Genomic DNA, 12,745 nt, shown 5'->3' with positions numbered 1-12,745 from the left:
CGTCTGTTTTGTGTGTCCTTTTTTTCATGTGAAATAATGTTCTGTGTGATCTGTGGATCATTTGTGCATTTTTTTCTTTAGAATACAAGATATTTTTTGCAATTTAAGAGGTAGTTGAAAATTGTGATCTTAACAGAATATGTGTAAAAAAAAATCATAATATAATGGGGTGGGGGTGTGTTCTGGGGGACATGAATTGTCTTAAATAGCTGGGCAGACTTGGTGTAAGCAAATAGAGCCTAAATATAGTCAGACTGGCACATGTTGCCCCACATGGATTATCTCCTCTGGGCTGTAGTGAGGGCGGAAAGCGTATTGGCTCATCTGTGCGTCAGTGCGTTTTATTGACTCTCAACCTGAACTGTTTGACTCGACACAGACAGAACGACAGCAGAAGGTGAGTCTTTAAAGTTGGATTGTGTCCTTTTAAAAAATTACGAAAATTTGTGTTGGAGAGTAGAAAAGGAAGCGTAAACATTCTGCGCGCTCGGTAAGAAATGTTGCGTATTAAAAATAATGTGGCTTTGCTTTATTATTAAATAATTTGATTAGATAAATGCTCTCAAGGATAATCAGTGTGACAAGGAAAATATGGTTAATTAAACTGAAGGAAACGAACCTCTGGCAACATGGAAATTCCTGTTTCCTCGAAATCGAAACTTAGGCAACAGGTGAAGAGACTCCCTGACGTTGACGCAGAACCAACCATCGCTTTTCACAATTAATGGTTATTAAACAACTTATGTTGCAATAACAGCTTTCCATTTACAGTAGCCCTCACATGTTGAAACCTAGATGTAGCCATGTGTATATATTGGCGGGTAATTTTATTAGTTTTACATATATTTACATGCCTAGTGTTGTGCTTAGTCATGCGCGTTGTTGTTACTTCCTGACTTTTTTTTATTTAGTCATGGAGGAAACTTATTTCACAAGACGTTTATATCTTTCACAACGGCACACCTACCATCCAGAACACTATTATTAATTGGGGAGTAGTTTAAATTCGCTAATACTTGGATATTTTACGCATTGACCAATATTTTTGTAGACTCTATGTTTAACTGTGCTTGTAAACCAACAACAAAAAGATCCATTGTTACCAGACCGCTTTCAGAAAGCACAAATAATAAATTGCATGAAATTTTAAAAATACTGCTGTATTTATTATCTCTAATCAAAATCGTATTTATTTCTTACAGGTTCGTTTTTTAAATTCTCCTTATGTCCTACACTCTTCATATTTATTAAATATACATACTTTTCTTTCAAGTATTCAAGTCAGCATTTCTTTTCATTATCTGCAATTCGTGTGCACATATTCATTAACTCATGATGGTTCTTTTTCCAAACAGTGGCAAATAACTAACCCAAGTCTATGTTGTGTGTTTCTGAAGATTTACTGAGTTTTCTGTTTTCCAGCTCCTGCCATCATGTCTGTGAGCGAGAATGAAGCCAGCCTTTTTAACGCAAATCATCCAGAAGCTCTTGCTTTGGAGCTTACATGCCCCATCTGCTTGCAACTATTCTGCGAGCCAGTTTCTCTCCCCTGCGGTCACATCTATTGCTTTGGCTGCCTTCAGACCATGGGAGAAGGCCTTGATCAACACAGCTGCCCTGAGTGCCAGGCTGAGTACCAGGGAACCAAAGCCCTTGTGAAAAACTTCAAAATGCGCAGCATCGTAGAGACCTACAAAGCCACTGCTGAGAAAATCCTCTCCGCTCCAAGCCTGTCTGATGTCGGCCATGTAACAGTGAAGAGTAATGATAGCTCTCCAACAGCAGAGTCAGATGCAAAATACCCCCAAAGCTTAGCGGCAACTGAAAAGAGCCAAGAGGAGAGTGCAGAATGCAAGGCACAGGATGGCTTTCAGATTGGGTCTGGATCCACACAGCACCCATTTTCTTTGGATGAAGAAAAAGGCAGTTGCAAAGGCAAAATGGAAATGGATGAAGCTAAGTTTAAACTGGCATCTCAAGTCACTGAATTGAACCTCAAGTTGGAGATGGCAGAGGGTGTCCTGAGGAAAGAAAAGGGATGGGAGCTGGAGGTGACAACGGCTAATGCTCAGCTGAGAGAGAAAGCATCCAAACTGTTGGGGCAGATTAGGGATTTGTCACAGAGCTACAGTGAGCAGGTGACACAGATGATTGAAGAAGAGTTAGGACCAGGTGAGACCAGTGTTTTCAGTCGAGTCAGTCAGGCCTCTGAGCTGACTAGGCAGCTGAGGCAGGCCATGCTGAGGGCTGAGTCCTTGCTGACTGAAGAAGATGAAACTGCATTTAGAGACGAGCTTCAAAATCTGCAGCCACACGTTCAAGAATTAATGGCAAAACCAGTTGGAGAAGAGGAAGACTTTGTTGCAGTGAAAGTCAGTCCTGCAAGAGTTTGCCCCAAGCTGGAAAACATGAATGCTGAGCTGAGGGAAAGACTTGGACAGATTCAGCGCTCTCTTCGGAACACCTTTAACCCTTCAGAGGTGACGTTTGACCCAGAAACAGCCCATCCTAACCTCATTCTCTCAGAGGACTTGAAGACTGTGACTTTCAGCACTGTGAAACAACCCTACCCAACATCTCCTCAGAGGTTCATGAGCTTCTTTCAGGTCCTCAGCATCCAGAGTTTCTCTGAAGGCGATCATACCTGGGAGGTGGAGCTTGAAGGCTCTCCGTGGATCATTGGTATTTGCTACGCGGGGAAGCTTGAGCGTATCGGCCTACCATCCGCTCTGGAAAGCAGCCGGAGCTCCTGGTGTCTGATGTGGTTCAACAACCTGCTGACAGCCTTTGAGCAGAGTCACAGTGTGCCGCTGAAGAAGACCACAGTGTCCCGCAGGCTAGAGATCAGGCTGAGCTTCAAGACCCACAGACTGAGCTTCTACAACATCAGTGCCACCAGTGGGAAGACTCATATATACACGTTTAAGGCTAACCTGATTGAACCGGTGCACCTGGCCTACAGGATGATGTCAGGGCACCCCAAGGCCCGTGTCACTATTTATTCATAATCAGAAATAATTAATTTATCGAAATGGCTGCATGTGAGAAAGAGCTAATAATCACATTTAAAATGTCAATGATTTGTATGATGAAAGAATTTTGCCTTGTACTCAAAACCTTATGTTTAACTAGGTTGGATTCTCAAGTCTATGAAGGCATAGAGACTAAACTGACTTAATCACTCACTGCAGTATGTCTGAAGACCTGTGCACAAATAGTGTTCAAAATGATGGTTGGAGTGGGGTTTTTTTTGTATTAGTATCAACTAATTGAACCCTCTGAAACCCAAAACCCACCAGCAGATCAGAAAAGTGGCCAAAATTACACCATTTATTAGAGCCAGAACCTCTAAAACAGAAAGAATGATCAGATTTTTGACTTTCATTAATGGTCCCTGAACATATTAGGTTTGACATACAGTTAAAAAAAAATAACACAAAATTATATTTTTTTATATTTAAAATTGTCATTCAAAAATTGACAAAAACTAAAAGGTTTGCACCTGATTGTGTTAAAAAACAAACAAACTGAGAAATCATAACTGACACTGCTGTGACCAACAATCGTGACAAAAAAAAGTCAAACACTTTTTGGCTGAACTGGAGGAGGAGATGACAAGGAAGACTGAGAGGAAAGTAAAACCTATTAATACAATAAATGTAGCATGGTTCATAAGTTAAACAATGGAGCAAGTTGTCAGAAATAGAGGAGCAGGACTTTGTATTGCAGTTAAAAATGAGGTACAAATGAGTGGAAAAAGCAGAAAATGCCCCAAGCCTCTTATGGTTCAGGAGGTTAAAAAGAAAAGTGCAGTAAATATTGAAATGTTTCTCTAATGTTTATCATCTTCCATCTGACAAATAAACACCTTACAAAATGCCTTGTGTTGCAAGCTGCGTAACATATTGTCATTGTAGGATTGGTCACAACCACATTATTATACATTTCTGAGAGGTAAGTTTTCGGTGGTGTCTATTTCATTTCCAAATTTTTATTTCAAATCTTAAAATAAACACACACCCAGTTAAGTCCTGCTGAAAAAAAGACACTAACGTCACACCATAAAATCTCGCGAGATTTGCTCCTCTTGCTCGGTGAGAGTGTCAGCTGACCTCACGGGAAATTTGTTAACGAAAGTATCCAGCACAGCCATGTCCCGTACGAGTGATCAATATACTGGGCGATTGCGGCGTGTATGACAACACGTTAATTTGTGCCGAAGTCACACTGACTGAAATATTATTACAGCAGTTGTACGCTTGAATCTGAGTCTCCTGAAACGGTAAGATGTTAGTGTTTACTTCTTGAAGCGTCAGTACGCAGGCTCGAGTATCACGCTTGTTTGGATGCTAACGCGAGCCAGTCGGCTTTCAAGCAGGGGTACTATATGTTAGCTAGTAAGCAATACTTACTGTTGACATTGTCTGTTTTTGCTGTATTTGTTTCACACGAATTTATAGGGAGCATACTTTCATTCACAAACAGCCTGGCTTCCGACGGCAGCTATCAAGCTATCTGTAGCAGCGTTAGCTAAAATTCCCCTTTACGCTAACTGGAAGTGTTGTCATCGATCACACGCAGGAATGTTAGATAAACTGCTCTATGATTAGCTGTCCGTTGTCAACTTTGGCCATCTCCAGCAACAACAGTCTTGACTTCAGTCTGAGCTCTTGTCGTATTTGTTTACTATGCTCAGTTTAGACAAGCTACTGCAAGTTGACTCTTGTCCAACTGTTCAGGAGACGAAAGTAAATGTTAACGGGATTAATTGAGTTTTACAGTTTGGCACTCAACACCACTACACTGCCGAAATAGCAGCCGGTCTTGTTACATAATGTTAGTCCAAGAGGAGAAAGCTGTAAACCTGTGGCACAGCTTCGATAGTAGTACACCCTAGAGTCCTAAATCTTAAGTATTGCTGAGCTATTAGGACCTGAGTTTGATCTACAATACTACAGTTATACTATTTCATTTAGCACACGCTTTTGTCCAAAGCGGCTTACATCCGAGAGTACATATAACACAAGCAATAATCTAGTCAGGAGAAAACCACCTGGATACGTGCCATAAAACAAGTTCACGTGTTAGTGTGATCTATCAAACTTGTGAATTATTCTAAATTACCATTGAGATGTCTTGTGTGAAACTGAAGGATTTCCCTATGAGGCAGTCCGTAATATTTCAGAATGCATAGGCTCATATTTGCCTCACCTGTTGCTAGGTAGGATTTTCAGTTGTTATCTGACTTAAACGGACTTTTGGTCCTCAGGTCGCGACACCATGCTAGCCACAGTGACGGCTGTGGTTAGTTTTACTCCGTACAATGGCAGTGTTTCACCTACACCGTTGGGAAACACATCAGCATTCCCAACTTGGCAACCTGATACAGAAGCCAACATTACCAAGCCTCACAAATGTCTGCAAGTTCTATATGAGGACATTGGAGACTCCAGGTAATAGTTGAAAACTATTGTACAGTTATCAGAACACATTTGTTGTAAAAGCTATGCGTGATTATGCTGGAAATACAAAACAGAAATGATTCAAAATGAAATTGCAACAAACTGCCGATACATGTTGGTCAATGTGCATTGTCATTGGCAGATAAAATGCCTATTTTTAGAAAGCACTGCATTCATTCACGTTCATATCTCTGTCTTAGGGTGCGGTTCTGGGATATTTTACTGCTCGTGCCTAATGTGGCCTTCTTTGTATTCCTGATGTGGAAGCTGCCTTCAGCAAGGGCAAAGATTCGACTCACCTCAAGCCCCATCTTCGTCACCTTTTACTTGCTGGTAGGACACAAACTGAAAACCAAAATACAGTATACATCTCCTATTGCTTGAGATATTTCAGCCCGTAACCTACGATAGAATTTGTAAACCAGTTTAAAATAAACTTTTAGTGTGTAGAGATTTTACGACAGTATTGATCCCCAAAATAGCTGTTCAAACAATGCTTCCATTTGTGCCCTTCATGTTCACTTTTACTGCTCTGTGTTATTGTCTGTTTTTTTCAGAATGTCTGGTTCTTATAGCTTTTTTTTTTTCCAAACTTGAGTGTATATTTCTGTCTTGAGTATCATTCCTGTTGTAGTAATATAGCAATCAGAGAAAAGGTTATTCCAGCTATACAGTGTTGGGCATGGCAATAAATGAGTCCATGGTGTTTGTCACTAGTGTTAACTATGTAGTTTTGTTATCAGTCATACTTTGGTCTAAATCTGCTCAAAGGAATAGTCTCTTGTACTCTGGAGATAGACTGTTTTGTTTGGTCTAACTGTTGTGTTTTTTTTGTTTTGTTTTTTTTTTTTAGGTTTTTGTTGTCGCAGCAGTTGGAATCACCAGGGCTATAGTGTCCATGACTGTCAGTGCATCCAGTGCTGCCACCATCATAGACAAAGTAAGGAATTGCATGAAGTATAACTAATACATTTTAAACTTTTTTAATGGAACATTGATTTATCTGCATCCACTGAGTAGCCATACAACTACCAAATTTCCCAGAAGTGTAGCCTACTGTCGCTTCCAATTTTATACATAAAGTTTGTTACAGGTGTTAGAGGTGTATTTGTTTTACTAATGTTTAATGTGTAATATTAAATTAAGCGACTTAACATTCTATTATTATCTGGGGCAATATTTAGCAGGAAATCATTTTTCATTTTAGATCAGATCTTTAGATTATACAGAAGTATACCTCACACTTATACAAAAAAATTAGCATCTGTGCTTTGAACAGCCTCTCATTGACATTAGATGATTATTTATTGGGATGAAAAGTGGACATATCTTTTAGTTATATAGTCCTATAGTATCCACACTATATTCCACATTACCATTTGCACCAAAGAACTTTCGTACCTTCACAGATTATTTACCTACTCTTCATTATTATTACTTTGAGTAGCTATGTGTATTTTGGAAAAAAAAGACTATTCACTTTGTGTTATTGGAAACATATTCTGTCCTCATCATAAGACCCTTGTTTACTGTAAACTGCAGTGATGTCTCTTTTGAGGTGAAAACAGCTATTTCTTTATTTTGTAGGAACATTCAGTTGGTGTGAAAGTGATTTTAAATGTATACAGATTTTTTGTTTGTTTTTTTATTTGAGAAAGGTGGATGGGTTGTTTTTGAGGAGGGGAGCATTTTTTGAAGTGCATAAATGCTTTCCTTATATTGAATTACCAGCCACAGATACCTTTTATAAAATAACCAGAGGGCCTGATATGAGCTGCGGCTAGAGTTAGGACTTTCATGTCTAAAAGGAAAGGCATGGCTGACATTCCACACATTCCAGACAGATCCCTATGGAGTTCACGGTGATGAACCCACTGTTCCCATAGCACATTGTCATGGCTGCACTGTTGAAGAAAAAAAAAGATTATATAATTCTTTGGAGTGTGATCTGAGCTGTGAAGTTGCACATATGCCCTGTGTCAACATGTGTTACAACACATCTGGTCTACTTTGCCACTGCGTTTTCTCATGATGTTTGTTGCCTTTTTAGGTCCTGTGGGAAATCACCCGGTTCTTCTTGCTGGCTATTGAGCTCAGTGTCGTTATCTTGGGACTGGCTTTTGGTTAGTTTTCTCTTTTGGTTTCAGTTCACATTTAGTGCATATGTGAAAGAGTATGATATTTTTTTTCACATGACAGAAGAGTCTGTTTTTCTATTAACTGTCATCTCTTTTGTCTGTTAATTAGGCCATCTGGAGAGCAAATCCAGCATAAAGCGTGTGTTGGCTATTACTGCTGTGTTGGCTCTGGGATACTCCATCACACAGGTAATGGCAGATAATGTTAAATATTGTTAAAAATGGTTATATGGTTAAAAGGATGTTATACAGAGTCACTACTTGGCAGGAATATTATCATTCTCCATGCAGTTGAAATAAATAATATATTTCTTCAGGGAACGCTAGAGATATTGTACCCAGACAGTCACCTGTCCGCTGAGGACTTCAACATCTATGGTCATGGAGGACGGCACTTCTGGTTGGCCAGCTCCTGCTTCTTCTTCCTGGTCAGTAACATGTAGCTCTGCAGCAATAGCAACATAAGCAAAAAGATTAGTCAGATCTGACTATATTGATAACCGTTCGCTACCAGTTTATTGATTATGTGGTTCTTTTTAATAGGTGTACTCCTTGATTGTGATCTTGCCTAAAACTCCAGTGAGAGAGAGGATATCTCTGCCATGTAAGTTTTAAATTTCACTGCAGCAAACAGCAAAGAACAGGATTTGTTTTGAAAAGTTAAAACATACCTTTACAAAAGTTGTCACTCCCAGTTAAATTTCTTCTATTGTTGATTTTTGAAGTAAATGCATATTCTGCAGGTAACAGTAAAAATTCCTCAAATGTTAAAGCACTGTTCAGTTCACAGTTTCTAACACTTAAATAGAAAAGAACATTTTTTTAATCACAACTGTGGCATGTGCAAGTGAGATTTATGATCCATTTTGGACTGTCTTGATTTCAGAAATCCCTACCTACCTTGTCAGCATTAGATAGGGAGGATCTTTTGCCTGTCTTTGACAGCTGGTAACTTGATATGATAAGTGAGAAGTCCTTATGAGCTAATTAAGGCCAATCAAGTTAATAAAGTTGTAAAAAAAAAAAAATAAATAAATAAAGTTGTGAGACTGAATGAGTAGAGAGATACATAATGTTTCTAATTTAATGAAAAGGAATGTAAGAGTGCACTAGCGTTTGAAGATTTTTTTTGTGCATGTTTGTTTTAGAGTTGTTTACTTATTTTGACTGCAAAAATTAACAAAATTTCTAACTAGTACCAAACTGTAAAACTTACATTTTATGAAATTTTGATGATTGGTTGCTTTATTTTCACAATGGTACATTATTTAATGGGCCATTGACCATTACCTAATTTCATTTAATTGAAAGCATTTGCTCTTAGTGGTCTATTATTCTTCGTTCTGCTTTTTTTGTGCAGCTAAGAGGAGTTTCTATGTGTATGCTGCCATCCTGTCTTTGCTGAACCTCGTCCAGGGCCTGGGCAGTGCTCTGCTGTGTGCAGGAATCATAGAGGGACTCTGGTCAGTATTATTCTATTTTTAGCAGCATGCTTGGGATATATTTAGATGTATTTGTTGTTTTTATGGCACCTGCTTTTGTAGGTAGAAAAATAAATGTTGAACACGATATTTGGAAAGCAACTGTGGCTATTTATGCTTCCCAATCATTTTAGAATAATGCCCAGGATATGGAGCAAGATAGCTATTTTCAAGCTTCCTAGTAATTTACTTTTCTGTGGCTCCTGTAAAGTTCAGTTTCATTTAGACGAACAGATGCAGTCATCGTAACACAAACAAGAAGCATAAATCAGCTTGTTGTGCTTTTTATGCAGCTAATAATCTTCTTATGCCCTGAAGCTGTTACTAAGACTGTTTACTCTTTCTCCTCTCTGAACCAGCTGTGTGGATGTCACCACCTTCCTGTATTTCTCCACCTTTGCTCCACTCATTTATGTCACATTCCTCAAAGGCTTCTTTGGGTATGTAGTCTTACAAAATATACAGAATAATAGTATGTCATGACAAGTCTTAGAAAGCACTGAAATCAGTTCTCTCAAGAAAGACCTCAGAAAGTATGAAGGAGTCTTGAATTTTAATGACATAGATCCTGAATATTTTTTGCTGCTGTAGAAATGAACGTGAGTTAGTATACTTACAACTCAGTATAGACAAGTGTCAATTTTGGCAAAAACTTAAAATAAACAAATTAACTTCATATGATGTGTATCTTAGTCTGTGTGATGTTAATTGACTGTATTACTAATAGTTTCTGGGTATACAGCTGAAAAATACAGATGAAAATCTGATATATATTCATTTGCCTAATAAGTAATTGTAGGTCTATCCTCGTTTTCTGTTTATATGACCCGGAAAATGGTGTTACAATACATCAAATAAAAATTTTATTCGGTCAACACTGCAGAAACTGGGATATTTTTAAGCATCTGACCATGCCTCTTTCTTCTACATCACTTTGTTTTTTTTCTGTTCTGCAGCTCAGAGCCCAAGATCCTGTTCTCCTACAAGTCCCAGGTGGATGAGCCAGATGAAAGTGATGTCCACCTTCCCCCAACAGTCGCTGGAACCCTGAACCGTAAGGAGCTGACTGACCAGGGCTTGTACTACTCCTCCACCCAGATCGATGGCTCTGGTCCCAGCAGCTCTCGCATGGTTGGAGCCTACCTGGATGATGTTGCCTCTGGACCCTATGGGTCCAGCAGCATTAATAGCATTGATGCTGACCGCTGGAGACCTATCAATGTGTGAAAGAATGACGCGAGAATGGAGGAGGCTAGATGGTTGTACGGCTGGACTTAAATTGTTGTGCATGTGCAGTGTGTTAGGCAGGATGGCGGTCAGAGAAGTTGGCCAAAGAAAAGCAGAACAAAGCAGCTGGACACCAAGGAATGGTAATCTTGGTCTGTCTTTAAGGCCAAAATAAGGTAAAAACAAACGCTTCAGGAAGACCTTTGCTAGCCTATTTCTGGAGGACTGTGTGTTTAGCAACTGCTTTTGTAACACCGCTGCCAGAGTGCACTGCTGCTGTAGCTCCACATTAGGAGTCCTGCCCCTTATTGTGGTCCCGACAAACTCGATATTGATTCAGTTCCACAGGCTCTTCGGTGTGGGGGCTTAATGACTCGTCTCAGCACATTTTCTGTCATTCCAGCATTAAAAATCAACTGCTCAATCCTGATTGATGATGTTTTAACCCTATTTTAAGTACATGAGTCTGCAAAACCTAATATTGTTTTGATGACAACTTGGCATCTGTACATTCCTACTTAAGGCTTATATTGACAGCAGCTCAACTGGCTCTGTGTTTAGCTGCCTTGTATTAGATTGGTGACTGAACTGGCTAATCAGTTTATACTGGTGACTGTGCTTCTCTGAACACAGCAAGGATTTAATTTTGTTACATGTACTTTGTCCTTTGAAATAGGTGCTCTGCTGTTAACAAGTGAACAGTGTTAGCGTGATGTGTGTCACTGCAATATAATAAGGAAATCAGTAAATACAGGCATTGCATTAATATTAAAAGTTAAAAACCATCTCTAAGGGTGTCTACTAGGTTAAGCTAAGACAAAAACAGTTCTTTAACTATTGAAAACGCATCTCACCCGTAAGCTCTCTATTTCGTTTCTCCCTCTTATTTATTGTCGTCTTTTGTTTTAATTCCTTATACCAGGTGAGTCATTCCTGCCACTGTAAGCACATTTGCTAGCATCATAGTAGTTAAGGAAGTTATATGTGATTCCAACAACAACTTTGGAAAAACCTATTCACACATTCCAATTCAAGCTTTCATAATGGCATATTTCAGTGAGCTTAGCCTGTATTCAGATGATGTTAAAAGTGGTAAAATTAGACCAGAAATGGATTGTCACAGTTTTCTAGTATCTGGTGGTATCGATACAGGTTCCATTATGTAGTTAAACTTTGGATTTCTTCGGAGCAAGAGAAGCTCAACGATGAGTGAATTTAATTTTGGTGATTGATGTTGGGCATCATGTTTATGTACTTATCGTTCCTCTTGATACCATCACAACATAAGTATTTCAACTTGTTCATACCACATTTGTTTATGCCGACCAAGAAAATATCATGTATTAGTTTCCCCCTAGAATTACAATGAATGGATGACTATTTAAGCTAGCAGTATTCATAGGTGGTAGTGACCTGTATGCAGAAAATTTAGGGTTGAAATAATTTTTTTACATATTTACAGCACACCAACACATGGTGAAGAAGTCATGTGTTTCCATGAATTTATAGCATTTGCCCCACTTGGAAATATTTTATATTCAAATTTGAGTGCTGGTGAACATTGTTGTATCACTCTGGATTTAGACTGGGAAATCATTTTGCTGTGTCATGGCGTTAATTCACAAAGTGTATTGCGGTGGAATTCCACATTTGATGGTGAAGTCATTTTGCAAATGATGGTTGAATTGCCTTTTTATTTAAGTGCATTGATTGTACAGTATTCGGTCCATATTAATGCAATATGTTGAGTATTCCATGAACTACAGAATAAACAGTGGACTCTTTAACTTGTTTTATTTTTTTAATTTATTGGCAAGTATTCATCTATATATAGACAGGTGGCAAAAGAAAAAAAAAGTGTCTTCATCAGATGTTTGGCCTACATGTGTACACCAGAAGAGCTTCAATTGGCAATCACCCTAAAAGTTTTTCTAACTGTACTGGAAGATGATCACCATTTTCCCTTCAGATATTCCCACATTTGTTGCATCATTTCTATCTTTTGATGATGGTGACACTCGCTTGTGGACATCAAGGACACAGAGTTCTTTTGCTACAATTTATTTTACATAGAGTCCACTGGGAGCTCTCTGTTTCATACATGTGCAGAAGGAAGGCATCTAGGTATTCTATACATGCACACTACGTCCTTGTCGCTGCTGTATAGATGGCCCACACAAATTTTGGGCTGTGTGCAGTCCCTGTGGACTCTCACGGATGAGGGTAAATGATGAAATTCAGTCATGCAGACTCCAATGGACTGCTGCATACTTGCGGAAGCAGAGACAATTCATTGATTCATTCATTTAACCGTTATTTAAATCATGAATCATTGAGAGCAAGGCCTCATTTACAATGATGCTGAGAGTACAGTCAACAGATTAAATGTAGAGGAGGCAACAATCAATGAGACAAAGAAAGGAACGCAGGTAAAAAC

The 12,745-nt window shown here is 38.9% G+C and overlaps 2 protein-coding genes across 2 annotated transcripts; both read left to right on the top strand.

Moving 5' to 3' along the window:
- The first annotated feature begins 260 nt into the window (after positions 1-260).
- Positions 261-3,879, top strand: trim107 (tripartite motif containing 107). The gene is made up of 2 exons (XM_023266186.3): positions 261-397; positions 1,423-3,879. The coding sequence occupies exon 2, from the start codon at positions 1,434-1,436 to the stop codon at positions 3,006-3,008; it is 1,575 nt and encodes a 524-aa protein (XP_023121954.2). The 5' UTR covers positions 261-397; positions 1,423-1,433; the 3' UTR covers positions 3,009-3,879.
- A 229-nt stretch (positions 3,880-4,108) lies between these two features.
- Positions 4,109-12,095, top strand: tpra1 (transmembrane protein, adipocyte asscociated 1). Its single transcript, XM_023266188.3, has 11 exons — positions 4,109-4,282; positions 5,270-5,453; positions 5,663-5,795; positions 6,316-6,402; positions 7,513-7,585; positions 7,710-7,789; positions 7,918-8,028; positions 8,144-8,204; positions 8,961-9,063; positions 9,441-9,521; positions 10,038-12,095. Exons 2-11 carry the CDS (start codon positions 5,281-5,283, stop codon positions 10,306-10,308), a joined length of 1,173 nt encoding a protein of 390 aa, XP_023121956.1. The 5' UTR covers positions 4,109-4,282; positions 5,270-5,280; the 3' UTR covers positions 10,309-12,095.
- The last annotated feature ends 650 nt before the right edge of the window (positions 12,096-12,745 follow it).

The sequence above is a fragment of the Amphiprion ocellaris genome, chromosome 5 (genome assembly GCF_022539595.1).
Source record: "Amphiprion ocellaris isolate individual 3 ecotype Okinawa chromosome 5, ASM2253959v1, whole genome shotgun sequence".
Classification (NCBI taxonomy): Eukaryota; Metazoa; Chordata; class Actinopteri; family Pomacentridae; genus Amphiprion; species Amphiprion ocellaris.
Note: the sequence above shows the minus strand (reverse complement) of the source record. Positions and strands in the feature narration are given on the sequence as shown.